The 27,184-nt window shown below is 34.0% G+C and overlaps 1 protein-coding gene across 4 annotated transcripts in view; it reads right to left on the reverse strand.

Moving 5' to 3' along the window:
- The window catches only part of LOC129943329 (V-type proton ATPase 116 kDa subunit a 1), a 39,732-nt gene extending 12,886 nt beyond the window's left edge, over nucleotides 1–26,846 (reverse strand). For 2 of the 4 annotated variants that reach the window (XM_056052675.1, XM_056052673.1), the window contains exons 1-5: nucleotides 26,765–26,846; nucleotides 12,027–12,239; nucleotides 11,782–11,958; nucleotides 11,591–11,719; nucleotides 1,388–1,485 (exon numbers count right to left, since the gene is read on the reverse strand). In XM_056052675.1, coding sequence (XP_055908650.1) covers nucleotides 1,388–1,485; nucleotides 11,591–11,719; nucleotides 11,782–11,958; nucleotides 12,027–12,143 — 521 coding nt within the window. In that variant the 5' untranslated portion in view covers nucleotides 12,144–12,239; nucleotides 26,765–26,846. Of the gene's footprint in view, nucleotides 1–1,387; nucleotides 1,486–2,779; nucleotides 2,914–11,590; nucleotides 11,720–11,781; nucleotides 11,959–12,026; nucleotides 12,240–26,764 lie in introns of all 4 variants that reach the window. The other 2 variants (XM_056052676.1, XM_056052674.1) reach the window with 2 other exon arrangements.
- Nucleotides 26,847–27,184: the final 338 nt, after the last annotated feature.

Consider the following 27,184-nt stretch of genomic DNA (forward strand, 5'->3'; position numbering starts at 1 on the left):
CGGAGAACAATTCATCTCAAGGAATGGACCGGTAAGTTGGCCACCAAGATCATGCGATTTGACGCCTTTAGACTATTTTTTGTGGGGCTACGTCAAGTCTAAAGTCTACACAAATAAGCCAGCAACTATTCCAGCTTTGGAAGACAACATTTCCGAAGAAATTCGGGCTATTCCGGCCGAAATGCTCGAAAAAGTTACCCAAAATTGGACTTTCCGAATGGACCACCTAAGACGCAGCTGCGGTCAACATTTAAATGAAATTATCTTCAAAAAGTAAATGTCATGGACCAATCTAACGTTTCAAATAAAGAATCGATGAGATTTTGCAAATTTTATGCGTTTTTTTTTTAAAAAAAGTTCTCAATCACCGTTTATATTGACAAGATAAAAGACAACTTTCAAAGAAACCGGGATACGAAACCCACCAATTCTATTGAAATGAGAGCTTTTCTGGGGTTGTCGTATTTAATTGGAGTATCCAGAAATAGGCGTCGGAACCTAAAAGGTTTTTGGAATAATTCTCAAGGCACGGCATTAGAATTAGTATACACGATTTCGTTTTCTTTTGAGAACTATAAGATTTGATGACGTCACGACATAACTCAACGCCGAGAATTTGATAAATTGGTCCAAATAAGAAAAGTTGTAGATTTATTCACTGTCAATTGCCGCAATAATTTGGTTTTCAGTGACTATTTGAAGTTGGATGAACAACTTGTGGGTTTTGCGTTTTATCATGTATATACCGAACAAATCAGATAAATTCGGAATAAAAATCTTTATGGTAGTGGATACAAAGTTTCCGCATTTATACAACTTTCTACGTTGGAGCACATCCTGAAGGTCCATTTCAAAAGTCTAACAGGGTGAATGATGTTGTCCATAGAGTTCTGGAGTTTAATGCTAAATGAGTATTACGTAAAAATATTTGTTTCATTTATAGGTTTCAAAATAAAAAAGTATTAACATTATTAAATATGTGTACAAAAGTAGGGCACGTGTACTTTAGTGTTAAACCAGAAACAGGATTTATTTGGAAACCAAAGTAGAGATCTAAGTTTGCATTAAGCATAATCATTTTTGAGCAAGGAAACATACAAATCCAAAATTGTCACTTAACACTTTCTTCTTCTCAACGCTTCAATTACATTAATTACGAGCATCACAAATTCCAACTAACTCAATATCTTTTCAAAATACATCTACAATATTAATTGTTTACATATCATCACTTTTTTGATTCTTTAAAAGTAATTTCAAAAAACAAAAAGAAACTTTGCATTGTTTTATATAAAAATTAAGATTTAAACAAAAAAAAAACTTAAATTTTCAAAAAAGAGAAAAAGAAAAAGGACTAAAAATCAAACACAAAATCCAAAATACCTACCCAAGTTGTACAGGACCCATTGAATGTCCAGTTCGTGATTCGTCCGTTATTAGAGCACGAGTCATCGATTCGGTTGTGGTATTTAGACCACCCTCTTGCTATAATAGTAGTTATGATTCAAATTTGTTTCATTGGACATTACATATTTTTCGTTTTGTTTTTTGTTTTTGTTTTGTTACTTTATTAACATTTTAATTTAAATTAATCATTAGTAGACAGATAAAGAGTATATAGATAGTTTTAGTTAAAGTTACACGTAGGTAGTTTCTAAATTATCATCACAAAAGTTAATAGTTTTTGTTTTTATCAATGAATGATTTGGATGATGTGAAATTAAATTAGAGAGAACAAAAAATAATTTAAAAATTGTTTTTGAAAAGGAATTAAACAAAAGTCTACTTATTGACTAAATTTTTCTTAATCGTTTCGATTTCGGGTTAGGTTAATTTTCTTCTTCCTTAACCCAAGAAATCGTTTTGAATTTTGAAAACAAAACTTTGGTTTTCAAAAATCCCATAAAAACTTAAATTTTATACACTTTCACTCATGCGTCGTCATCAAACTTACAAGACTACAAAACACCTCTGTGATACAAAAAGAGAACTATAAAACTAGGCGTGCTTAAAGATTAAACGTGACGAAAAAAACAGAGCAGAGATGAAAGATGATGATTTTAAAGAAACAAAAAAGGAAACAAAAACAATATAAAAGAACAAACTATCCAAAACACCAATTTTATGATATATCGAAAAGTAGCTCACCAGTTGTTTTTTTTTTTTGAAATGATTTTGTTTTCTTTTATTTTTTAAATACAAAATTTTTACTTAAATTTTCTATGCACCCAATCACCATGCAAATTCTTCACAGATCAACAAAAAAACAAAAAAAATATGTGCATTTTGATAATAATTTCTCTCTTAAAAAACTAATTTATTTTTAATAACAAACATTTAAAACAGCCAGCAAAAAGCTTGCCTTAATCGAGACCGAATCGGACCGAACAATACGGTTGCAGTCGGTGTTTCAGCAGGAGGAAACGATATACTATCCCAGTGCTTACTTAAGCTTTTCTAATGTAATGTTTGTAATATAATATAATATAGGAATAAATTATTTAAAAATATATATAATTTTTTTTTTTTAATTAAAAAAAAAAATAATAAAGCTTTGACATTGAACACAATAATAAAAATAAAATAAAACCAAACATCACGACGACGGTAAAACATTAAAAACATAACATAGAATAATTAAATTTTTGAAAATTATCATTTTTTTAAATTTCCTCCAGTAAAAATTGATATATCCTTCTCTCTCTGACAGAGAGACAGAGAGAGAGAAAGCGAACGGCAAAGAGTGAGAGAGAGATAGTGAGAGAGAGCTTATATTTACCCAAGTTTAAGATTTTGTCCCGGTTGACTGACACGTACTCCTTCTTCACCTAAGAGCTGAGCCTGCTCATCCTCATTTTGGTTGTCGGCCATCTGTTGATAGCGTGATTTAGTGAAGGATATTGATGGCACTGCCTGGCAACACAACCGAAACGAAAGGAAAACAAACGAAAGGCAAACGCAAATGGAACGCAACGCAAGGGGAAAGCCGAAAAGGAAAATAAACAAACAAACAAAAAAAATATGCCAACTTAACAGAAAAATAAAATATAAAGAAAAAAAGAAAATTCATCTGAAGGTGAGCATTTAACCAAGGTAAGCAATACAATATAAATGATTGCTTCCTGGAAAATCCTGCAGAGGGTATTTAGGACCTTCTGAAAAGCTGTGACTTTTTTGTATACTTCGTGTCACATGAATAGGGTCAAGCTTTTTACGTTTTTTATTTGACGATATTTTTCAAATCCTAAGGTTTTTTGGAAAACCCCAAATGTATTAGGAATAAGACATGTATTTAGTTTATATTGCAAATAAATTTTTTAGATTAAGTTGATAAATAAAAGTTTAATGGCGGTTTATCCTAAAAAGGTACCTGATTTTTGTATCACATGAATGGGGGCAAGATCTTTGTTGACCTATTAGGGTGTTTTAAATTAGATAAAGGGGTATTTTGATTGTTTAAGAGCTTAGTACGAGTATTAATTTGATAGAATCTAGAAGAGTGGGTAGAGGTTGGGGTCTAACCAAGGAGGAAATACGCCTAATTCGAGCTTACCGGGATCTAGCTTTAAAACCATGCTTTTTGTAGCCACCAAAATTAAAAGTAGTTCAAATGTTGTATTCCACTACCTCAAGGACCCATAGATGTATTACAAAAAAAATGAATAGTCAACAAAGCTCCTAAGAGAACTGTTTGGCAATACGAGAAAGAAAACTGTGACGGTCTCAAAAATTATTTTAGGATCTTCCTCGATAGTGACTTCGACGCCAGAGCTGATATGATCACAAGTTTGATTCTCCTGGGAATGAGAACTTTTATCCCAAATAGGGTTAAAAGCATCAGACCTAAGGAAAAGGCATGATTTGACGCTAGAATGAAAGAGAATATTAAGTCCAAACAAGAAGTTTCCATTGTTTTAAAGCCAATCCAAATGAGGAAAACCAGAATAAGTTCTAGCAAGCCAGGAAGGCCTGCAATCCTCATATTTGACGGACCAAATGTTTGCATGACCAAAAATTACGGCAAGGAATACTGCAATTTCCCAAAGGCAGTACAAATTTTTGGTCATTTGTAAAAAATATGAGGAATTCTTCCTCTTCCTCGGTTCCTACGCTCGTTGTGAATGACACTCCATTTGTTAACTCTTTAGAAAAAGCTAATCTCTTTGCTAGGCAGTTCGCCGCCAATTCAACGCTGCCAGTGAGTGTTATGCCGCCTGTACTTGAGCGACTAAGTGATTCTATTTGGCAAATCTTTTTCGGCACTCGTATTGTAGCGAGAGTCCTAAAAGACCTTAACATAAATAAATCTTCTGGTCCGGATGGTATCCCCGCTATTGTTCTGAAGAACTGTTCTTTAACGCTGGCAAAAAAAACTGCGTAAGCTTTTTCATCTGTCCTACTCCTCAGGCCTCCTTCCGAGCGGATGGAAAACCGCATTTAACCAGCCTATGCCCAAAAAAGGCGAATTTTCCTCACCATCTAACTACCGACTGATTGCAATTACGTCCCTACTTTCCAAGGTCATGGAAGCGCTGATTAATTATCAGCTCAAGAAATATCTCGAAGATCGAAAGCTTCTTAATGACCGACAATACGGTTTTCGTAGCAATAGGTCCACTGGTGATCTCATGGTTCATCTCACCGAACAGTGGAACAAATCTTTCAACGTTTTGGAGAAAGTAAGATTATTGCACTTGATATTTTAAAAGCATTTGATAGGGTTTGGAATCAGACTCTCTAATCGAAAATGCGTGCTTTCGGTTTTCATGAATCCTTCCTTCATTGGATTAGTAATTATCTTTCGAATCGTTCAAAACAAGTTGTATTGGATGGATTCAAGTCTGAAAACCACAAAATAATTGCTGGTGTATTCCAGGGCTCTGTTCTATCTCCAACACTCTTTCTCATTTTTATTAACGATCTTCTGTCTGCAACTTCTAATCCAATACATTGTTTCGCTGACGATAGTACTCTTAGCTTTTAATATTCATTTTCAGATTCACACTCTTCTTCTTCGGATGTGGAACTGCAACGACAATATATGGTAAGCTCATTAAATTCTAACCTAAACAGCATTGTACAATGGGGAATGAAAAACCGAGTGGAATTTAATGCTTCGAAAACCCAATGCTGTCTTGTATCGTTAAGGCGAGATACACCCCCCTTGCCATTATCCATAGATGGCACTTGCATCGAGGAGACCGAACATCTCGATATTCTCGGTATGTGTATCACCAACCACCCACAAGATGTTTTCTAAGGCGATGCAAGAAGTTTTTCTGCCCCTCTGATCTGGATGTTATCTACAAACTTATATACGTCCATTCGTTCTTTAGCCGTACTATGCGGATGTGGAATGCTTGCCACACTCTGTCTTTCCCAGCCATTGCAATATTCAGGAATTCAAAACCAATGTGCACCGACACTTCCTTTCAACCCTATTCTCCCTTTCCTAGTACTCACACTGTTTCAGGGAAGGGAGGCGATAGTGAGAGCTGCTTCAAATGTAAGGCTTTTCATTAGTAAAATCAAGCCAGAATCTGGGGTAAATGCTAGTAGATCGACTGTTGCTCGGGTCATACAGAAGGAAGACCATATACGACACCAAAAAATAAAGAAAAAGCAACCATTGAATGCGGCACGCAAAAGCCAACGTCTTAATTTTGCAACAACTCACATCAGGTGGAATTGAGCTTATCATACCGGAAATTTGGACGGATCTGATTCGAAAAAGCAAGACAATTATCCTAAAAAACGGCACAGCAACGGAGGCGGTGTAATGGTAGGGGTAGCAATCACTTATTGCGTGACCGGCCAAAATTTCGCTCAATTTTTTCATAGCACTTTATGAATCCACACATCACAAGTTACTTGAAGTAATTCAGAAATCAGGAGGCAGCACGCATTACTAAAACTTATTTTAGTCCATTCAATAAAACCAGTATTTACTCAAATCATAAGATTTGTTTGTTATTTTCTTTACTTTAAAGTGTCTCACAGGTAAACTAGGATATTGTCCCTATTCATGTGACACAAAAACAGAGGTACTTTTTATGACCTTCTTCGGAAAAACCGCCATAAATGTACACATACATACACACCTCATTCGTTCCACATTTGGAATTTTCCAAAAGAACCTAAGGGTTTGAAAAATATCGTCAAATAAAAAACGAAAAAAACTTCTTCCTATTTATGTGACATAAAGTGTATAATATTTTCGAATGAATGAAGGTAAAAATGTAATACGTACTAATTTCAATATATGTAGATGTAAAGTAATTTACTTAATACCCAATACCCACCTTCATTGTGGTAAAAAAATTATATAAACATAAATTAATAAAGGAAGCTTATTTTTTGATATATTAAGATACAAAGAAAAAAACATCTATTTTAAGGACACTTAAGTACAATCATAAACAAAAAAGCCTCTAGAAATAATAAAAGAGCACACTTATCTTTATCTCTACTTACATTTAAACTATATGGAGGGAAATCTATCAACGGTTGTCTCTGAGACACTAATTAAACAATAACAAAAAATAAAAAAGAACTTTGTACTTGCATTAAAAAACGAGCAATAGTTATAGCTGGAGGGTGTAAGATCTTAAAAAAAATCAAAACCAAAAATATCTCTACCAGGCGGATAAACAGGTGTTAATATTAAAGCAAGTTAAAATTGTATGTCTCTATGTTAGTTTTGAACAAGGCTTATTATTGCATTAATTTTTTATAAGAAGCGGATATACATACATAACTTTAAAATAAGAAAATGGCTTAGAAGATGAAACTTTAAGGTAAGTTTTGCTCGTGGTTGAACTTTTTTGTGGTCGAAGTATTTTTGGAAGTTTTGAACTCATTTTCCTGTTTTTAAAATTCCTTGGAACTTGTGCTTGAAAACTTGAAGCATAAGTACGAGAGCTTGTACTTGGACCATTCAATTTAACTACCTTAGTCACGGGTAGGGCACGGAAACCGAAAGGATTTTAAATCGTAACAGGGCCCCATCGACAATAAAATGTATCACAATGAACTTTACGAGTTTCGCACATACGAGCTAGCAGGAGTCAAACCCACTGGAGTATACCGAGCTCAATTTTTTATCAAAATATCAATTTCGAGGGAGATTGCGTAGAGTTATTGATTGTAGCGTCTCCGGAATCGTCCTTCCTCACATAAGGGGAGGCACACTTTCTTATCGAACGCGCCTAAAAGGTCGAAGTGCCTTTTACTTAGCACCTAGGTGTCGGATCCTTATGTGAGTACTGGCAGAACCATCGATCATCCTGTACTGAAGTCGCTAAGAAGTTATGGTAAGGTTTCTGGATCTAAAGTCACAGAAAAGAACTGCAAATGGAAATATCGGGTGAGCGCGACGGTCACACGATTTCGGTGTAATGTGAAATTAAACGGTTATTGCCTAAACAAATCATTGTTTCATTTGAAGAGTGGCACGTGCCTCGTAGCACCGTCGTTTTGTCGTCTCACTAGGTCGGACCGAACAAATTAATTCAACAGCTCCATTATAGCTCTCCGTTGCCCATATAAACATAACGAGTGGATTAGAGCTGTTTTATACAAAATTGTGTATAGATGGAAGATAAGTCAGAATGAAGTATTCGGCGTATGGTACGCTGTTTCAAGTGCGCGGAACGATTTGGACTGGCTTGAGTTTCTTATTACTTTTGGCGGACCTGGGAAATTTTTTTTACAAACCGACCCACGTCCGCAATGTTTTTTCAAAGAATACAGTTTGTTCGCCCTAAATCAAAATGTTTACCAACATAGTAAATAAACATACGAATCATTCTTTCTAAAAAAAAATCTAAGACGCAAACGCGCGCTGCTCAACCGTCCACATACCCATGTTTGTTTGCACCCGTACTTAAATTCAAGTTATTAAGTACTTTATATTTGTTTTATACTTGAATTCCTTTTGGCCTTTTACTTCCGCAATTAGTTTCTTCCTTCAAACGCAACATACTTTCACTAAGTAGCCTAAAGGTGGCTCTGTTATGATTTAAAATTCTTTCGGGTAACGTGTCGCACCCGTACTTGAATTCAAGTTATTAAGTACTTTATTTTTGTTTAATACTTGAATTCCTTTTGGCCTTTTACTTCCGCAATTAGTTTCTTCCTTCAAACGCAACATACTTTCACTAAGTAGCCTAAAGGTGGCTCTGTTATGATTTAAAATCCTTTCGGTTTATGTGTGGTACCCGTACTTTGAATTTAAGTTCTTAAGTACTTCATTTTTGTTTAGTACTTGAATTCCCTTTGGCCTTTTACTTCCTAAATTAGTTTCAATTTCTTTAGTATTTAAATTTCTTTTACGAGTACAAAACGTCTAGTTTAAAATATTTGTACGTTCAAACAAAGAATATTTTAAGGTTTGAATTTAATGTCATCAAAACAATTTTTAGCCTTTGGTTGTTTTTTAATAATTTGTGAGATAGTGTAGAAAACCTGGATTAACCCAAGGTAAAGTTCTTTGAACAAACTAAGAATTTATATTATTCTTAAGTTTAACATTCAAGTGTATCAATAATTTGTTTGAATCGAATTAAAGAAAGTATAAATAGAAATTTAATTAGCTCACCTTCTAAGCACATTGTATGCATATTTTCCGAAAGCCAAAACTTAAAAAATAATATGGTGTATGTTTATGAATTTTTTAATAAAATAATTAACAATAAGCCTCAATAACAATAATCGTAAATAAGATGTAATGATATTCAACAATTCGTAAATTTTAAAGTAATTGAAGGATAGGTAACTTTAATAAAATTTTACTTTCATATATGATACTTAAGATTTTGCTCATGACCAATTAAATAAGAGCGCATGTTTTTGCAAATTTAGTCAAATCGCCACATTAACATTAAAATCGTCAGAAGCTAGATGGCATAATTGAACTCATCATCTTTGAAAAGGGTTATTTAAGGTTTCGTGCGTCGGGGACAACTTTATCAATCTTTGTCTTTTTAGAATAAAGGTTTTGCATCTTTTACTTCCAGCCATGGAAAATAAAGAATTCTAGATGCTTTTAACCTTTTTGATAATGTCAAAAAATTTGATAGCAAAGCAAAGCATTATATGTTTATAACAATTTATATTATCAGTTGAACATAAGAAAATATTTAATTTTATGTAATAAAACAGTAAAGCCTAATATATAACAATTAAAGCCAATAACAACAACTAAAGGGCCTCCAACGGGAGTTTTTCAACTTTAAATTGTGATTTATTGAATTACTAGTGACTTGAGTTATGTAAGTAGGTATCATTCAAAGCGAAGGATTTGCGGAATTATTAGTGGACATGAGTCACTGGCGGGGAGCGCAACGAGAGTTTGCGATAGAGCAATATTTGAAGCACGTTAGCGCTTATTGTACTTATTATAATATACGCAACTTATCTGGCCATAGGTATAAATATTCTGGCAAGAAGGCACAATGGTCAATTGACATACTCCGTGGACCACCAAGGCACCAAGCAACAACACCAGAACATAAGCCTCAAGTTCGAAAAAAATATAAATCAATAAGGAAAATTGTGGTTTCCACAAGGAAGTCAAATGATAATTTTATTTTGACAAAGAAATCAAAGCTCCAGCCGCACAAACTTCAAAATTTTCAGTATCTCATCGAAAGTGACTATCCCTTGCGGGAATTGTTTCTAAGCTTTTCGATGGAAAGGTTAACACAGTTTTTCCCAATTAACTTATAAGCAAGTACGGAGACATTCCATGGCCAACTCTCGGTCGCCAGACCACATACCTTGCTATTTATTTTTATGGGAAGAAGACTCAAATCAAACGTTTACAATAACAATCCCCAACAGTTCAGGCCCTGCATGAAAATATTCGCCCTGAAATTAAAAGTATTACTTTATCGCTTTGTAAAGAAAAGCAAATCCGTATTGTTACTCTGCATTTAATTGAAATAAAGATATATGGTATAAATGGCGATCTCAAGGCAACCTAGCCTGAGATCCAATTAGCGCTGTAGTGCGCCGTTTTGATAAAGATATATAAAAGCAATGTAGTTTTTTTCTAAATTGAATTTTAAAGTTAAGAATATTCCGCTGGGCACCCTGTTTCTTTTTTTAAATATTCCCCTGATCACAGTTTCTTCACCATTCTGATTTTTTTTTTAAACATATACTGATTCATTAGTTTAAATTGATATGTAAAGGTCTTCTTTTCCAAAACGTTCTCCATCATGAAAACGAAAATCTTCATAAATCAACTACAAAAAACTGAATTTTCAATTGATGGCCCAAAAGAAGTTGACCAAGAACGCTTGCCTTTAAAAATGAACTGATTGTCTTCGAGAATATTTTGAAAAAAAAAACCTCTTAAAATGTTACATTATTGTGTGTTATCGATGATAAGCTGGAAATATAAAGTACAACTCAAGGTGGCTTGAGATCAAATCAAACTTTGTTTAGCAAGGAACTCAGCGAAGCTGACTCATTCAAAAAGGTTATGTTACACAATAATTTGGTTTTTGTAAAGTAAATAGAAGAATCGGTAAGTCATGTGTATTCTACTAATCTACATACTTTTATAAATTTAAACGTACATATTATTATAGCATTTGAAATAATCAATCAAAATTCTAAGCTTCTTAGGCAAGTGCATACACATATTAAAATAGCAGAACAACTAATTAAAACAAATTTACGAATTATTGAAAATTAACGTGCTGTTAAGTGAGTCCTTTTGTGATCATGTCCATGTTTTATGAAAATAATGTGTTTTTTTAATAATATTCAAATTTACAGCATAATAAGAAGTTTGATGTTTTTGTACGGCAATTGCAATTTTTCATGCCACAGCATAATTTAAATTTGTTGTTTCTTTTGTTTCAATTTGGAATATACGAGTACACTTAAAATTAAAATTAAAAATTGAAAAATAAAAACATATTTGTGGGGAAAATGCACATACATTTTGTATTTTCTTGTTCATAATTTCTTTTCGTTTTACAAGGGAAGTTATTTTTTTTTTAATAATTTGATTTGTGAAATTAGTGTGTTGGAGAGAGATTAAAATGTTGTTAATGGAAAATTGAAAGTGCGAAAGAACATAAATCAGAGAAATAAGAATTAAAATCTAAAAATATAAACACTACTTTCAAACTCATATTAGTTTTCTAAAAAGGTGAATATAATTTAAAAATAAAAAACTTAATCACTAATTATTTAAATATTATTATTGTTAGAATAAGAATAAAAGTAAAATTAAGTTGTGTTGTCGGGCATTAGTTATTTTATGTATTGTTATTATTTATTTAAATTTGTTTTAAAAAGAATGCAATGATTTTGCAATTATAATAGTGCTGGTCAAGCATTAGTTTTGTTAAATGATTAATGTGCATGCAATGCAGCACAACTCGAATGATATAGTAGGATACCTTTAAACTAAAAAAATTAAAACTGAAAATTATTTTTTAACTCGATTATGAAATAATTAAAACATAAAACAAAAGAATGTTTTCAACGTGAAATGTTTTAATGGATTATTTAGAACTTTCGAGGACAAAACATGTATATGTTAAGAAAATAATATTAAACAGAAACTTACCTCATCAAAGAAGACTTGAGTCTTACGCAGGATGTGCTTCAACTCGGTAAGTTCAAGAAAATTACGTTTTAATGCTTCGGCATTTTGATTAACCTCACGGAGCTCATTCTCGAGTTTCTCAAAAGTTGCCTAAAGAAGAAACAAAAATATAAAAATTAATTAGAATACATTAATATATAAATTGTATCTACCTCAAGATCAATCATTTCCCTGGGTTGAGGAGCTTCGGGGCTATCGCCAGTATCAAGCATTGGAATACCATCTTTTTTGATTTCTTTTTCTAAATAACGTAATTTTCTTTCCATTTCATCGCAACGACGAACTTCATTAACGAATTTACGTTGAAATGCATTAACATCAGGATTTAACTAAAAACAAAACAAATTTTATTTATTTTCGAATATCTTGATTGGATTCTATTTTTTGTTAAACTTACATCTCTAAATTGAACTAATCCAAGCTCACCGAGCTCAGACACACAAGCGTAGGCAGCTTCACTTTGAAGAAAAAGCTGACACAAGGTCATTTCTTCACTACGGAACAATGACCCCATGATGCTTATTGGTCAATTCCAATTCCAATATCCAAATTTAAGAGGACAACCAAGATGTCAATTCAGATGGAATTTTTGGTTATGATTTATTGTTATCTGCAAAGAAAAATCAATCTCAAAAGCTTAGAACAAAATGGACTATTTAATTACATCGGGTGATAGAAAAAACTAGGTCAAAAATGTCAGAAAATTATTTTTTCTAATACATTTGTAACATACATATATAATATAATATACTCGAGTCCTTAAACATAGCCCTACTGGAACAGCCTACTACACCGACGGCAATACGAATAAAAGAACCAATTATTTATTCTGAATTTAAAGCCATCCTTAGTAAAACAAAAGGCAAAACTCCAGGTAGAGACAAAATATCTTATCCCATGATAAAAAAACAAAATATTTTCAATGACTCAGAAATTCTTTAAAGCTGAAAATCTTCCAATGTAATTCTAACATCAATTCGATATCACTTATCTCTGTATCTTAAAAAAATTAGAAGAAATCATTGCTAAACGCTTACTTTAGTTTTCCGGAACAAATAAATTATTCAGTACGAACCAAATTAGCATTTATGTCCAATAAAGGATGTTTCGACGACCTTCCTGCACATGGACTATTACATCACGTTACCAGCAAAAACCACATCTCTGTCCTGGTATTACAAGGGATCACCACTCTCAGTGGTTTTATTATTAATTTTCGTGACATTTTAATGACATAAACGCTTGATCAGAAATTCGGCATGTTCCTTTTTTAAGAATGCGAGAAAGAGAGGGAAGGAAATTTATAAATAGGTCAAGCAAACCTTATAGGGATCCTAAATCATTCTTTCAGTTTGTTAACTATAACAACAAATTTGATAACAAAACCTCAAACAATCCTAATACAATTAAAAACTTTTTCGGCAATCTTTTCAAACAATCTTTTGATGATGACTCATTTGTTCCTTATTCGTCCTACTTTCGTTATTTACAACAATTTGGTCAGTATCTTTCTAGTATTGTCGACCCTCATCTCGACCAAATTAAATTAAAGTTTTTCAGATTTGTAAATCCTCATTTATAATCCCACTACACAAAAAAGGCTCGAAGGAAGATATTAAAAATTATGGAACTATTGCCAAGCTTTCTCATTTACCTAAGCTTTTTGAGACCATTTTGTGTAAATTGTTAAGAATAAACTGTAAACCACTTAATTTCCATAGACAGCATGGTTTTCTAAAAATCAGATCTACAACCACTAACCTCATTGAATTTAAGTCTTTCATCCTATGTCTCCCATACAACCACCAACCTTATTGAATTTGAGGCTTGTACCTTATCTCTCCAATAAACCCTCTTTTTTAAAATGGATTTCATCTTACCTTCAAAACCGATTTGTTTGTTTTGCGTTTGTTTCTGATCTGGCACCTCATACCCTTTTTTTGCTACCTTTAGTGTTGTTTTTCTGCTTAGTGTCCTAAAAACTGCTTGAAACTTAATTTTTAAAAGTGCCAATTGATCACTTTTTCACGTAAACGCTTAAAGACTCTCCCCCGTCTCTACCTTTTGCACAACCCTACCTACCTTCTGCTAATAACATTAGAGACCTTCTTGAAATTGTATGTAGTTAAGAGCTTAATTTCACATATAGATAACATTCGTTAAACTTTGGTTAAACGATTTGTCTGACCCCAATGTAACACGGTCCCTATATATATCTAACTTTTGTTTGCCCGCTCCTCGGATACACGCCCAAGTTTTATCCCCGTTCCAAAGTATTCATGTTTCCAGAATCGAGATCATCTAACGTCGTTTCCTTCGATTTGGTCTTCATGGTTTACCTTGGAACAATTGGCTAGAACAAACCTGTGTCTCATATTCTTCAATGTGGAAAATCCCACTTGGACTTCTTTGGTTTTAACCTCATTGGTCAGTCCTTAAAACTCCGTCTTTTGGGTCTCCCTTCTTCTCCACAGTCTTAGATTAAGTTCTTAGTTTGAGTTAGATTAATAATAAGCTTCTATTTAATTGTATATAAAATCAAACTAAATAATAATAATAATAATATCTTAAAATATTTTACTTATTTCATAACAATTTTGTGGTTGCTATTTGCTAAAAATGACATTACACTTAAAAGTATGTTTTACAATAAAACTGTTGTATGTTTGGTGTTACTAAGTATACATTTTTAAATAGATTTTCTGTGATAACAATAATAATAAAATAAATATCGATTAACAACACAGTAACCAAAAGATAACCTTATCACATTGAATTAACAAATTCAACGCAATATTATACTTGACATGAGCAAACATTCGTTTTTCTTCCACCAACAAAATATTAAAAAAAAAAAGAAAACAAAATTACCCGACTTGTTGGAGAAAAATTAAAATAAAGATCATGTATCTTAATCTCAAACAAATAAAGAGTTCCATTTTTTCGAATCGAATATTTGTATGACCAGTACTGTGCAAAACAATTGCAACTAGAACATCAAACATTTTTCATTAAAAAATGTTAAGAAAATCAGACAGAAAAATTCTTTCTTTAGTCCTGTAAACTTTTTTGATATTACGTTATAATTGTTGGACCACAAATTAACACTCACCACTTTAACAAGTAATAAATAACTAAATACTTTAATACATAGTTGGTAAAATTGCTGTGCAAAAGATTTGCAACTTAGATCTCACAACGAAATTTCAAAGTATTTTTTACTTCAAGGCAAGGAAACGTTAATATTTAATTTCGTACTCTTTGTTTTTTATAACGGCTTTATATCTTCTGGGCATCGAAGCTATAAGGTTATTAATACCCGATTATGGAATGTCATTGCACTGCCTCCGAATTCCAGCGAATAGATCACTTATGTGCTTAAAAATGTTGGTTCCAGTTCTTTTCTTCACAATTTCCCACAGGTTTTCTATTAAGTTTAAGTCTGGAGATTGGGCTGGCCACTTCAATCTGTCTACATAGCCTTCAGACTTAATTATGCCCTCCACTTTTCGAATTGACCAGATTCCTTGGCCAGAGAAGCAGCCCAAGACCAAAATTGAACCACCTCCATGTTTGACCATCCATTTAGTGTATTTTGGAATTAGCCTCTCACCTTTTGGCCTCCTGACATGATGTTTTCCACTCGATCCCTGCATAATGAACTTTGATTCGTCATTTTTTGGGGACTCAAATTAAGGAAGCCAAACGAGCTTTTAATTTTTTTTTAAATAAATGGCTCTTTTGCTATCTGAACCACGCAATCAGGCCTGCAGAGCGTGGCGTCTGATAGTTGACGTTTCAATGGGTAACCTTAGTTTAATTTTTCCTTCCCTGGATGATGTCGGAAGAAATTTGTTATTTTTTTCATCTTTTACTGTGGTCTGAGGCCTTCTTTCTCTATTATGGCATAACACCTTTTAACTTTTAATGATTCTACAAAAGTTGATTCGTGAATGGAATATATCTTTAATTTTTTTTTTATGATGCTCCTTTTTTTAAAGCTCTCAAAATTCTGGACTTTATATCTGATGAATATTTATTTCCCGCCATTTAAAAAAAAAGATCTTTTTTTTGTCAATTTAAAAAGAACATATCTTAAAAAACCGTTTTATCGATTAAAGTGCCGGTTAAAATTAACTAAACAAATAAAGCTAGACGTATAAACTTACCAACCTCAAAATAAATCAGTTTAACCGTTATCAAAATAAGACGAAAAGGACACTTCAAAAGCATTGTTTACGTTCAAAAACTGGCTGAGAGTTTTAAGCAAGTTGTCACCAAAAACATCCAAGATGTCCGATTGGCTTTCAAATCTAACGAGACAATTAGACACCTTTTCACCAAACTAAAGACCAAAATAGACAGAAATAAACGCGCTGACGTCATTTTTAAAATAAACTGCAAAGGTAAACTTGACGAAACATGTAACCTTTGCTTAATCGGAACCACCAAACAATTCTTGCGCCAAAGATTGTCCAACCACAAATCTTACATCAAAAACAATAACATGGCTAAAACCGCATTGGCGGCCCATTCAATAGACAAAGGTCATTCTCCGGATTTCGATGGTGTTAAAGTTCTTCAAACGGAAAAACATACCTCTAAGCGATATACGCTCGAACGCTCCACATCTTAAACAACAAAAACAATATGAATCGCAAGCAAGACACACAGAGTATATCATCTGTATACTACTCACTTGTTTCCTCATAAGAGTTTTCTTTTTGTTTTTTGTAGTTATAGACTGAACTTCTTAATTAAAAGTGTTTTGTTTGTTTTGTTGTTTTAAAATTTAATTGTTAAATTGTAAGTTTTTTCTTATTCTTGTTGTCCACAATATTGTACTATGTGTTTTATATTTCATGTGTAATAAAGTTCCCCTGAGGAAGGCAGCAACCCCTGCCGAAACATCGGGAAAAGCTAATGTAACAACCTTGTTTCATTGCAACGATCAAAGTGACCAAAAAAGCCGAAGGAAAACCTAATTTTTCCAATACACATAAGTATATATTCATTGGTCATTATCTTTTAATGAAAAGAGAAATGGCCACTAGTTGCAAATGTTTTGAACAGCTGAGATCATTATTGTTTTTGTAAAAGCAGTGCATTTGTAGAATTTGCCTGTGGATCAGGATTAAAGATTATGAGCAATAAAGTTGAAACATAAAAAAGTCTTAAACAATAAAAATAATTTGATTGGAACAACTTTTATATAAACGAATGTTAATTTTTTTGATAAGCGGTAATAGTTGCAAAAGTTTTGCACAATACAGTATGGATGTACATATGTACAGTGGCTTCCACCACTAATGTATATTTTCGCAATGCAATTTCTCCAAGAAAATGAAGTAGTAGAATTCATTTTATAACATATTTAAGATTACAATAAGTTTAAAAAGTGCATTTAAACAAAACAAATGAAAAATAACTTCTTCATTTAACCTCTAACACATAATTAGACAATCACTGTTTTTGCACTGTAGTAACTCTTTAATGGTAAATTTGTTCGTCATGTTCTTATTAACCTTGTTTTACAGAAGACTTACATATAAAGTAGTTTCTTGCTTCTCATCTAAATAACACCAAAAGGATACGTCTTTGAAAAATCGAAAATTGGGTTTGTTGCATAGCCAGGACGGCAATTATTACGAGAAATGGTCAAAATTGTCCAACGGAGACCTTCCACAATCCATTACATAATTTGACCATTTAAAAACGAAAATAGGATTCATAATAAAATATTATAAATTATGTTTTGTTCACAGACAAAAGCAAAATTTTAGCTTAATGATGTAGAAGAAGCGCATGAAGAATTTTCTCAAAAGCATACCCGATTTACTGTGATGGAATGCGATAGGTCATGGTAAGTGGATGTAGTGCACGTTCTGGTTAACATTTCTTACTTTTTAGGGAAGGTAAAATGGATCAACAACATTTTGAAAGAACATCTGAGGTTAGTCCTAATCACTGATAAAGCATCGGTTCCCATCGATCACCGAAATCAAGCATCAATGAGGGCGGCAAGTATACAGATAAGCACAATCTCGAAACCTACCGCATGTTTTTGTTGTTTTTTCGGTCTATTGTTCTTTCTCTTCAATGCATCTGCACAAGGTGCAGTGTCTTTACTATGTACAATTATGTGGTGAGTAGTATGTAATGTGAAATAATGAAACATTTGGGGTACAGTTTCATTGAGCTCGTTGGTGCATCGCAACTGGGGTTTCTTTATGCGGTCAGGAAGGCTCCCTGACGCATGACTTTCAAACCTGATGGACAAGGTCCTTGATTCCACTCCAAGGGTGAGAGAAAATGTGTCGTAGTAGCTCTATATATATAATTGGAACTGTAGACGCCACCATTGATTCCATCTTGGACATTCCTCCGTTGTCGTCTGGATGAAAGAAGAGGCGCCTTAGTGGAAAACTTCTAGAGTGCATGGAAACCAATGCTCCGGCCCGAAGTCTTCGAATCCAGACACACAGGACAGCGCAGAAGAGGAAGACCGCGGATCATGTAGCGCGCACAAGTGGAAAGTGGCCTCACCCAATTTGGAGCTCCACACAGGACTGTAGCGCCACCTTAAGTAAGTAAGTAAGTAACTAACTATCCAAAGCACACATCTTGTTCAGGAGAGTAGTGGTTATTGTATAACTGACTTAAAGTGCCTAAACCCCAGAAAAACCTGACCTAAGGAGCGAATATTGGTTGAACTAGGGCGACAAGTTGCTGCAAAGAACATTAGAAACATTGAAGACAGGCCTTAAACAAATGGCAACAAATAATGCTGAAAACTAATCTTTTGAATACCTCGAAAGCCATTCATTTGAAAAATGCATTGTGAAAATGTATTTCTCATGCGTTCGATTATTTGTGGGAACCACCGTTTGTACATTCCTAAATATGGACAATTGCTGTCATTGACAATCATATTTTTTTTGTAGGTTATCGCTCTTTACCCTATCAGCAAATCAACCGAGATAATTCCACCCCTTCATTTCCTGGACTACAATAGGAAACCAACATAAATATTATGATATGAAACTTGGAAGGAAAATACCACTTATCACTTTGAATTACTTGCAAAACTATGTTATCTTGTATCTGATTCGATGTACATACATAAAAGTGTTTGAATATCATACTTCATCAAAGAAAGCAATAATTAATATAAACAAATGAGATTTGGGCTTGTTTAAATTCGCACTCATTAATCTTTAAAAGTCACATGATTGAAAGATGAAGAAAATAAATGTATCTTTTCCATATGCATATGTAGATACAAGATACCTATAAGATTATTTATTTTATGATGCAGGTGTTTTTATTTTTAGTAATACTTTTAAAATCATTTTACGATTTCAATTCTCAATTCCCCCAGAGATTTTTTTTTTGTATTTGAAAACATTTGAATGTTGTATTTGGAATAAATATTCCTGTTTGAAAACCTTTGTTTTGAACAGCCGGATTGTTGAACTGGTTATGATTGATTTCTCTTTGTATAGCATTGAAAAAATAAGAATAAATCTCTTTTATGATAAACCAGTTAAGAATGGAACGTAGGTAATCTTTTTGCAATTAAAAGCCAAAAGAAATGCAACTCGATTTTGATGAGAAAGATTTACCCATATACTCGAACATCAGATGTCACGTTTCTGAATATAAATCGTGAGACAATTCTCATACATAGGTATTTTCTTTGTTACCGGAACGTCTAGAGATTTATTTTGATCTTTGAATAAACTAGTATTATGAATTGAAGTGACAAATAAGCTGTTAAGGGTATATTTATGCTGACGAGTTATAGTGCGGTAATGCGATTATATGTTCTGAATAATTGCCTCGAAGACTACTAAACCAGACAAATGTATTCAAAAAATTTGCAAAATAACCATTTATATTTTTAAAATGTATTTAAATTTATTTAAGGCAAATTTTGGTTGCTGGTCAAGAATAAATAGGAGGATACGCAAAATGTTTTTAATGTTTTCAAAGAACAACATTTGATTTTATTTCTCAAAAAAAGTTACTCAGAGAGGGTAGCGCGAAGAATTGTGCATCGTTTCATGCAATCAAGACATGGAGCGCCAAGGAAGTGTGTGTCTAAGTGTTAATTTAATCAAAGAAGTTTGAGCAAAACAAGATCAGAAAGATGAATGAAAGAAACGATGTGGATACGTTTAGGAAAATAACAACGAGGAAATATCCAATATACTTCGCAGCATGTGTCAGCAGTAGGTTTGAGTATTACATTAAAGCCAATCACTCTACGGAGCACACCTTAAGAACTTATTTAAATTATTATTTCATTTTAATACCTTAATTATATTATCAGCTAAATAAAACTTGATTAATCAACCTCGACTATGCATTGGAACAAGACTGGCTGTGAAAAAGCTGATGAATAACGTCATTGAGGCAACAATACAAAGGAGATGATGTCTTGATCCCGCGAATACCGATGATTCCGACGGATTTACCATTCGATTTTAAACGCTTATAATTTCCACTACGTCTGGCCTTTGCGATGACAATAAATAAATCGCAAGGACAGTCTTAAGAAGTTTGCGGAATCAACTTGGAGTTTCCATGTTTCGCTCATGGACAATTATACATCGCACCACAAAACAAAACAAAAAATATAGTTTATGAGAAAGCTTTAAATTGATTAACAAACTGTATCATAACAGTGTGTTTGTTAATAAAAATTTGGACCTTATAAATAGCCATTATTTCAGGAAAACTCTGTTTTTTGTAAGTAACATGATGTGTCGAAAATAATAATAAAACTTCATGCTTCATTAAAAAATTATTTTGTATTCAATAAGTTTTGTTTGTTTTGAAATTAATTTATACAAAATTTTAAGTCTTTTATTTATCGATTGAGGCAGTACGAAGTCTGCCGGGTCAGCTAGTGACTTTATATAGTGGAAGAGATTTCAGTCTAATGGACTTTGAGTTAATTGAATGTTTAAATTGATTTTAAGTCATTACTTAAATTTTTGTTCAGTCATTTTAGTTTGGAAGTCAAAACCCTTCAAAAAAATCAAAGCCATGGCTTAACTGCAGACATTAAAAGACTTTTGTTTACACAACTCTGGCCTTTATTAAAAAGCTCACTTCAAATTCAATTATTACCAGTTTCCATCGGGTAACCAATTAAGTAAACTGACGTTAAATATTCAAAAGACTGCATATGACTTACGGACTTTCAAAATTGGCTTTTAAATAACTTTAAAAAAGATTTTGTGAAGTCAGTAAATTGATTTTGGGTCGATTTAATTTTTTATTGATTTTTAGTCATGACTTAAATTTTTGTTAAAAGTCAAATTAGTTTCTAAGTCAAATGACTTAAAAAATTCAAACTCGTGACTTAAGTGCAGATACTTAAAGACTTTTGTTTTTACAACTCTATCATTAAATAATACCTTAAGATCATGCATACAAATATATTGGACCGCTGAGAGGTGTTTCAATAAATTCTGACAAATACAAAGAATGTAAGATTTTAAAATCTAGGTTCTACATTTCACTTTTATTAGAAATAAAATTGAAATCAATTTTCGAACATAAAATGATGTGAATTTACGTGTTCTACATTTTAATTTTTGCGATTTGAAGTGATTTGATTTCGACAATATTCAGTTGGTGAGATTAAAATTTGACATGGCTATTCAATTAAAGTAAATAAACCTTAAATTTGTATATATAAAGTACTTTATTTGAGAGAAGTTGCAGCTTCTGCTTTGTATTTGAAGGGTCAGACAAAGCATTTAAATTGATTTTTCAACACACCAAATGTCTTCTCTATTCAACCATTTCGAATAAAACAAAGTTCTTTCAACTTTCAAGACACATTCAGAAACTAAACTTCGACACCAGTCTTTCTTAACAGATATTGGGAAACATCTTAACATAAGGAACCGCATATCTCCAAAAAAGGTGCATCAATAAAATTGCTAATAAGAAAACACGAATGCCTACTTAGTATTTATTATATTAAAAATCACAAAATAAATATCAACATGATAAATTATACAAATTGTTAATTTACTGATGTGATATACAGATAAAATATAACAATGCGGTTTAAATTCGTACACGATCATTTTGATTGGAGGGGGCCAGATGAAAGCAAAAAGTGGAGGATTTATTTGTGGATAGGCGAAACGGAGATAAATTTGTTCGGAAGTGATGGCAGACAAACCGTAAGGCTTCCCTTGAAAAAAAAACTAAATACCAAGTACATCCAGAAAACGCTCAAGAATAGTGGCGACAGTATCATACGTTGGGGTTAATTTTCTTGGTATGGACAAAATAAATGATGTTCAAATGGTAGAAATGTGCATTCAAGGGGACACAAGCGTCCACAGGTTTTTCTCAAAACCAACCTCTGTCTATCAACTCCTACTCTCACCTCCCCGTGGTGAACATCGAGTGCCTAGTACCTCAACTGGAGATTAGGTTCAAACCCCAGTGGAAAGTTGTTGGGGGCAGCAAACGAGAGAGGTGTTTCCACAAAGGCACCTCTCCTTATCCAGACGGCAACGGAGGAATTCCCGAGATGGAATCAACGGTATCGTGTACAGTTCCAGTAAGGTTGAACTACTTAGTGAACACCTTATAGGCTTCTTCGACTTATTCGGATCCCAGGCCTATAAGTAGAGGTTTTATCCGGCTCCCCATCCTTGGAGTTATACTTAGGATCTGGCCCTCCACGTCGGGGGTTGTGCCGTCGGGGTGACTTCCTGGCCACGTAAAAGCTTTCATAGTTGCGAAGCACCAACAAGCCTCGGATACGGACGGATTTACTGTTGACAGCCAACGCAAACGAATAAAGGACAACGAACTTCGGATATGCACGTGGAATGTTAGGTCCCTTAACAGACCAAGTGCTGCCGAAGAATAAGCTATAAAGCAGATATCACCGCCATCCAGGAAATACGATGGGATGGGCCGGGCAAAAAGAGGATGAAAAACTGCGATATTTACTAAGGTGACTGCTACCACGAAAACCAACAGCGCTTATTTGGATGCGGCTTCGTCATTGGAGCCAGACTTAGGCAAGAAGTCTTAGCTATAGGTGCATCAATGAGCGCCTCATGACCATACGCATCAAGGCTAAATTCGACAACATTAGCCTGATATGCACGCACGCCCACACAGAAGAGAAAGACGACAACACCAAAGATATGTTCTTCGAGCTCCTAGACAAAACATATGAGGAGTGCCCTAGCTATGATATTAAAATAGTCCTGGGCGATTTTAATGCCAATCTAGGAAGGGAAGACATCTTTGATGGAATAATCGGGAAGAACAGCCTGCACGACAACACTTCCGACAACGGATTCAGGCTCATAGATATGGCTGCAGGGCGAAACTTCATGGTAGCCAGTACGCGTTTTCCACACCTCAACATCCACAAAGGTTCTTGGACTTCTCCAGATCAATCTACCGTCAACCAGATTGGCCATATTGCGATCGACGCCAGACACGCTTCCAGCATCATGGATGTACGAACTTTCCGAGGAGCTAACATCGACTCGGACCACTACCTCGTTGTAGAAAAGGTAGCACTTCGGATTTCCAGACCCAGGAGGTGCTGGGAGAAGGTACAACGTCGAACGGCTACAATCGCCAGAGATCGCCAAATCCTTTTCCGACCGAGTTACAAGTAACCTCTCTCGAAGTTCTCTGCCGCCAACACAATGTATCGAAAACCAGTGGCAACATTTCCAAGATGCAATCAGAGAAGCCGTCTCTCATGTGCTGGGTTTCAAAAAGCCATTAACAAGGAACCCCTGGTTTGATGAGGAATGTCGGCAGGCAAATGCAGCCAAACAACAGGACGCAAAGCGGCGCTGCATAAAAGGACTATAGCTGCTCATGAGCAGAAGAGGCGAGAGGAACGCCGACTTCTCAGAAGGAAAAAGAGAGGGCATGAGAAGCGTGCGCGGTTGAGAGGTTTAAAAGCAGGAATGAAGTTCGAAAGTTTTATGAACAGGTGAAACGAAATTCACAGGTACATAAACCTAGAACCGAAGGCTGAAAAGACGAAAGGGGAAACATCATAGTGGAACCGCAGTCAATGCTGAGGATATGGAAGGACCACTTCGGAGACTGCGACGACGAACTGAATTCCGCTGTCAGGCAGGATGATCCATTCAACATAGACGACGAAAGCCCACAATCCCGTCCTCCCGACTTAGACAAAGTAAAGATTGCCATATCTAAGCTGAAGTCTAATAAAGCCGCTGGAGCGGATGGCTTGAATGCCGAGCTCTTTAAAGCAGCTGGAGATAAGTTGGTTAGGAGCATGCACCAACTTATCTGTAAGATATGGTCGGAAGAAAGCATGCCCGATGAAAGGAACCTCAGTATTGTTTGCCCGATCCTGAAAAAAGGAGACCCTCTAAACTGCACCAACTATAGAGGAATCAGTCTACTTAACATCGCCTATAAAATCTTTTCTGCCGTAGTATGTGAACGTCTAAAGCCCATCGTCAACAACCTGATAGGCCCTTATCAGTTTGGTTTTAGACCAGGAAAGTAAACAGTTGATCAAATATTCACATTACGGCAGATCCTGGAAAAAACCCAAGAACACCAGGGACGAGCTGTATAGAGCCATGCCTAGTTTTGGCATCCCTGCCAAACTCGTCCGTTTGTGCAGGATGACGATGGACAATTCACGCTGCTCCATAAAGGTTGGGAACAACTTAACAGAACCTTTCGATGTCAAAAAAGGTTTTAAGGTGATGCGCTGTAATGTGATTTTTTTAACATCGTGCTTGGAAGAATAGTGCAGAGCTCACACGTCAACACTAGAGACACTATCTTTCAAAAGTCTGTCCAATTACTGTCATATTATGTTGATGACATTGACATAATCGAAAGAACTCAGCGTGATGTCAATGTGGCTTTTGTGATTATTGAGGCAGAGGCGGCAAAAATAGTAAGGAAGCATGGACCAATACATTTTATTGAGGGTAAAATAAATGAAAATGTGAAGGTGGGTGAATATCATGAATGATACGATGCTGCCTTATGCGGACGAGAACATCGAGAACATCCCTCTCAAATGTGTTCTACAGCAGGACAACGACCCTAAGCACATATCCAAATCTGCTAAAAAGTATTGAAGTGGCTATCCCAAAAGCCTGTCTTAAATCCCATAGAACATTTTGGGGGAGATTTAAATGAGCGGTTCAAAAACATTTAACCAAAAATTAAGCCGAATTGTGGAGGATGGTTCAACAGGAGTGGTACAATATTTCAATTTACAGATGCCGCGGATTATTTGGCTTAATGTTTATCAGATGTCACACTGTAATTAAAGCTAAGAGCCAGGCTACTAGATATTAAAATAATTTTTAATGTCCACAAAATTTGTTCCTTTTTTACATTAATGGATTTAAAATATTTTAAGTTATAATTTTACTATAAATAATGGTTAATTTTAGTTTGAAAGACAAACAAAAATAATAAAATGAGGACCAAACTTGAAACTCTGTTTTGTGTTTCTATTTTAATGTCCATATCTGTACATCAGCTGCTTTAAGTAAAATTGAAGTGATTTCAAAAAAAATATGAAATCTGTAGAACCATAGAAACCTGAAAACAATTTCACTTGATTTTCAATGTATACTACGATTTCACTTCACTCGATGTTAGCAACCTAGCTGTAAATGTGTCGAATATTCGTGTTTCAGTTTAATTTCAATTTAATTTTAATAGAAATTCTATTTTTATGGATTATCATCAATAAATCAGATTTTCCTAATAACTTGACTTAACCTTCAAGTTCTACGTAAAAGAATACAATACATTTCATACACATGGCGCAAGTAAATAGAAAATAAAACTAATTACGAGATAAGACACAATAACTGGTCGCTCATCTTTTCATAATCAAAATTTTGTTTTCACCATAAATCCAAGCTAGTTACAGATTAGTCTGAATTGAGTTCTGAAAATTCAAAAATTCTTTTACAAAAATGTTTGTTATTTTTCAGCCAGCATATTGCACTAAAAAAGCTGATCACGAAAGATTTCAATGCATTGGGATAGGGAATGTAAAAAACTCACCCAATGCATGGTTTCTTGTACCTTCGCCATCCAATTATAAATGTTTCCGGTTGGGAAATTGTATGAAATATAAAAACTAAATCATTTCTCAGACCTTCCCGAGGCAGTCGGAGCAATCAGATACTCGTATGGATGCCCCAGATGCTAGTTTGTAACTAACTTAAGAATTTACACCAACAAAAATTGACTTTTCCAAGTGCAAGCGCATAAACCAAGTGGGTACCATGTGTAGAATATTTTTCTTTTTCTCCGGCGGCGCAATGATAACGATTTATCATAATCTTTTACAGTTCTTCCTCAAAAAAAAACTTTAGTTTGATAAAGAAAAAAGACCTCGACATATTGCAAAAATAAGTCCTACATCAGAAAGTGAATGAAGAAAGGTAATTTTGGATTTTGATGGACGATTTATGAACCCGAAGCAACAAATTGACCTTTTAACCATTCGAAACAGTGACGAAGATGATACTTTAATTTTGTTTTTGTTATTTTCCGTAGAAACTGTATTTTGCCAACGTGTGTACCGAGCACTAAGTGTACATACACTTTGTGGTAAATTCTCAACTTTTGTTGTAATAATTTTCATCAAAGGCTGCGACCGACAACGATGAATACGACGATGACGAAAAGACTCGCAAACAATGGAGAAATTTTCTCGTTGGTCTTTTTCTTCACATCTTCAAGGTTTTAATTTGCACTTAATGGACAACAATTTCAACTTAAACTTTTCTTTTAATGCGACTATGTCTTTAAGTACTTCCGCATTGCAATAATACAAAATTTATAAGTATAGAAAAGAATTCTCGAAGATGAAAAATCTATCAAAAAGAAAGAAAAATTGTAAAAAATCGATAGTCTTATACCTATTTCTAAAACGCCCCTGAAAAGAAATCTCTTTACAAGCTAAATAAAGTAGGATTAGTATATAATTTATGATTGGGACACTTTAGAACTTATATTAGTCACTTAGTCTACAAGATAAAGATGGTAAAAGTTATTGCAAAATAAATTTATAAACTTATTATTTGGTGGAATTTACAAACTTACATCTGTAGCGCGGAAGAAATGGAAGTGAACTGATACCGATCTCAGTTGAAGTGTTGGAAAATTAGATTTATTGTGAATTTTGTGATTATTCTGAATGTGTCTGAACTAATTCACAATGACGTACTTTTCAAAACTGGGCACGGATTGAGTAAGTGAAGTACTTCTTATTAGATTTTTGTTTTTAAATTATTTTTGTATCAAAATAAATTTTGTTTTTTTTGGAAAATCAATTTAAAAGATTTAGATTTTTTGGTTAATACGGACCAAATACGAATACGCTATCCTAAAGCAACATAATTCGGGAAGCCATTCGTATACCTAAGAAAAATTAACATATGTCATAGGTGGACAGTTGGACAATTATTAATTAACTTATTATATGAGTTGTCTATTTGAATTGTCTTCCAATAAGAAGTTTAA

Source organism: Eupeodes corollae, chromosome 1 (assembly GCF_945859685.1).
Source record: "Eupeodes corollae chromosome 1, idEupCoro1.1, whole genome shotgun sequence".
Classification (NCBI taxonomy): Eukaryota; Metazoa; Arthropoda; class Insecta; order Diptera; family Syrphidae; genus Eupeodes; species Eupeodes corollae.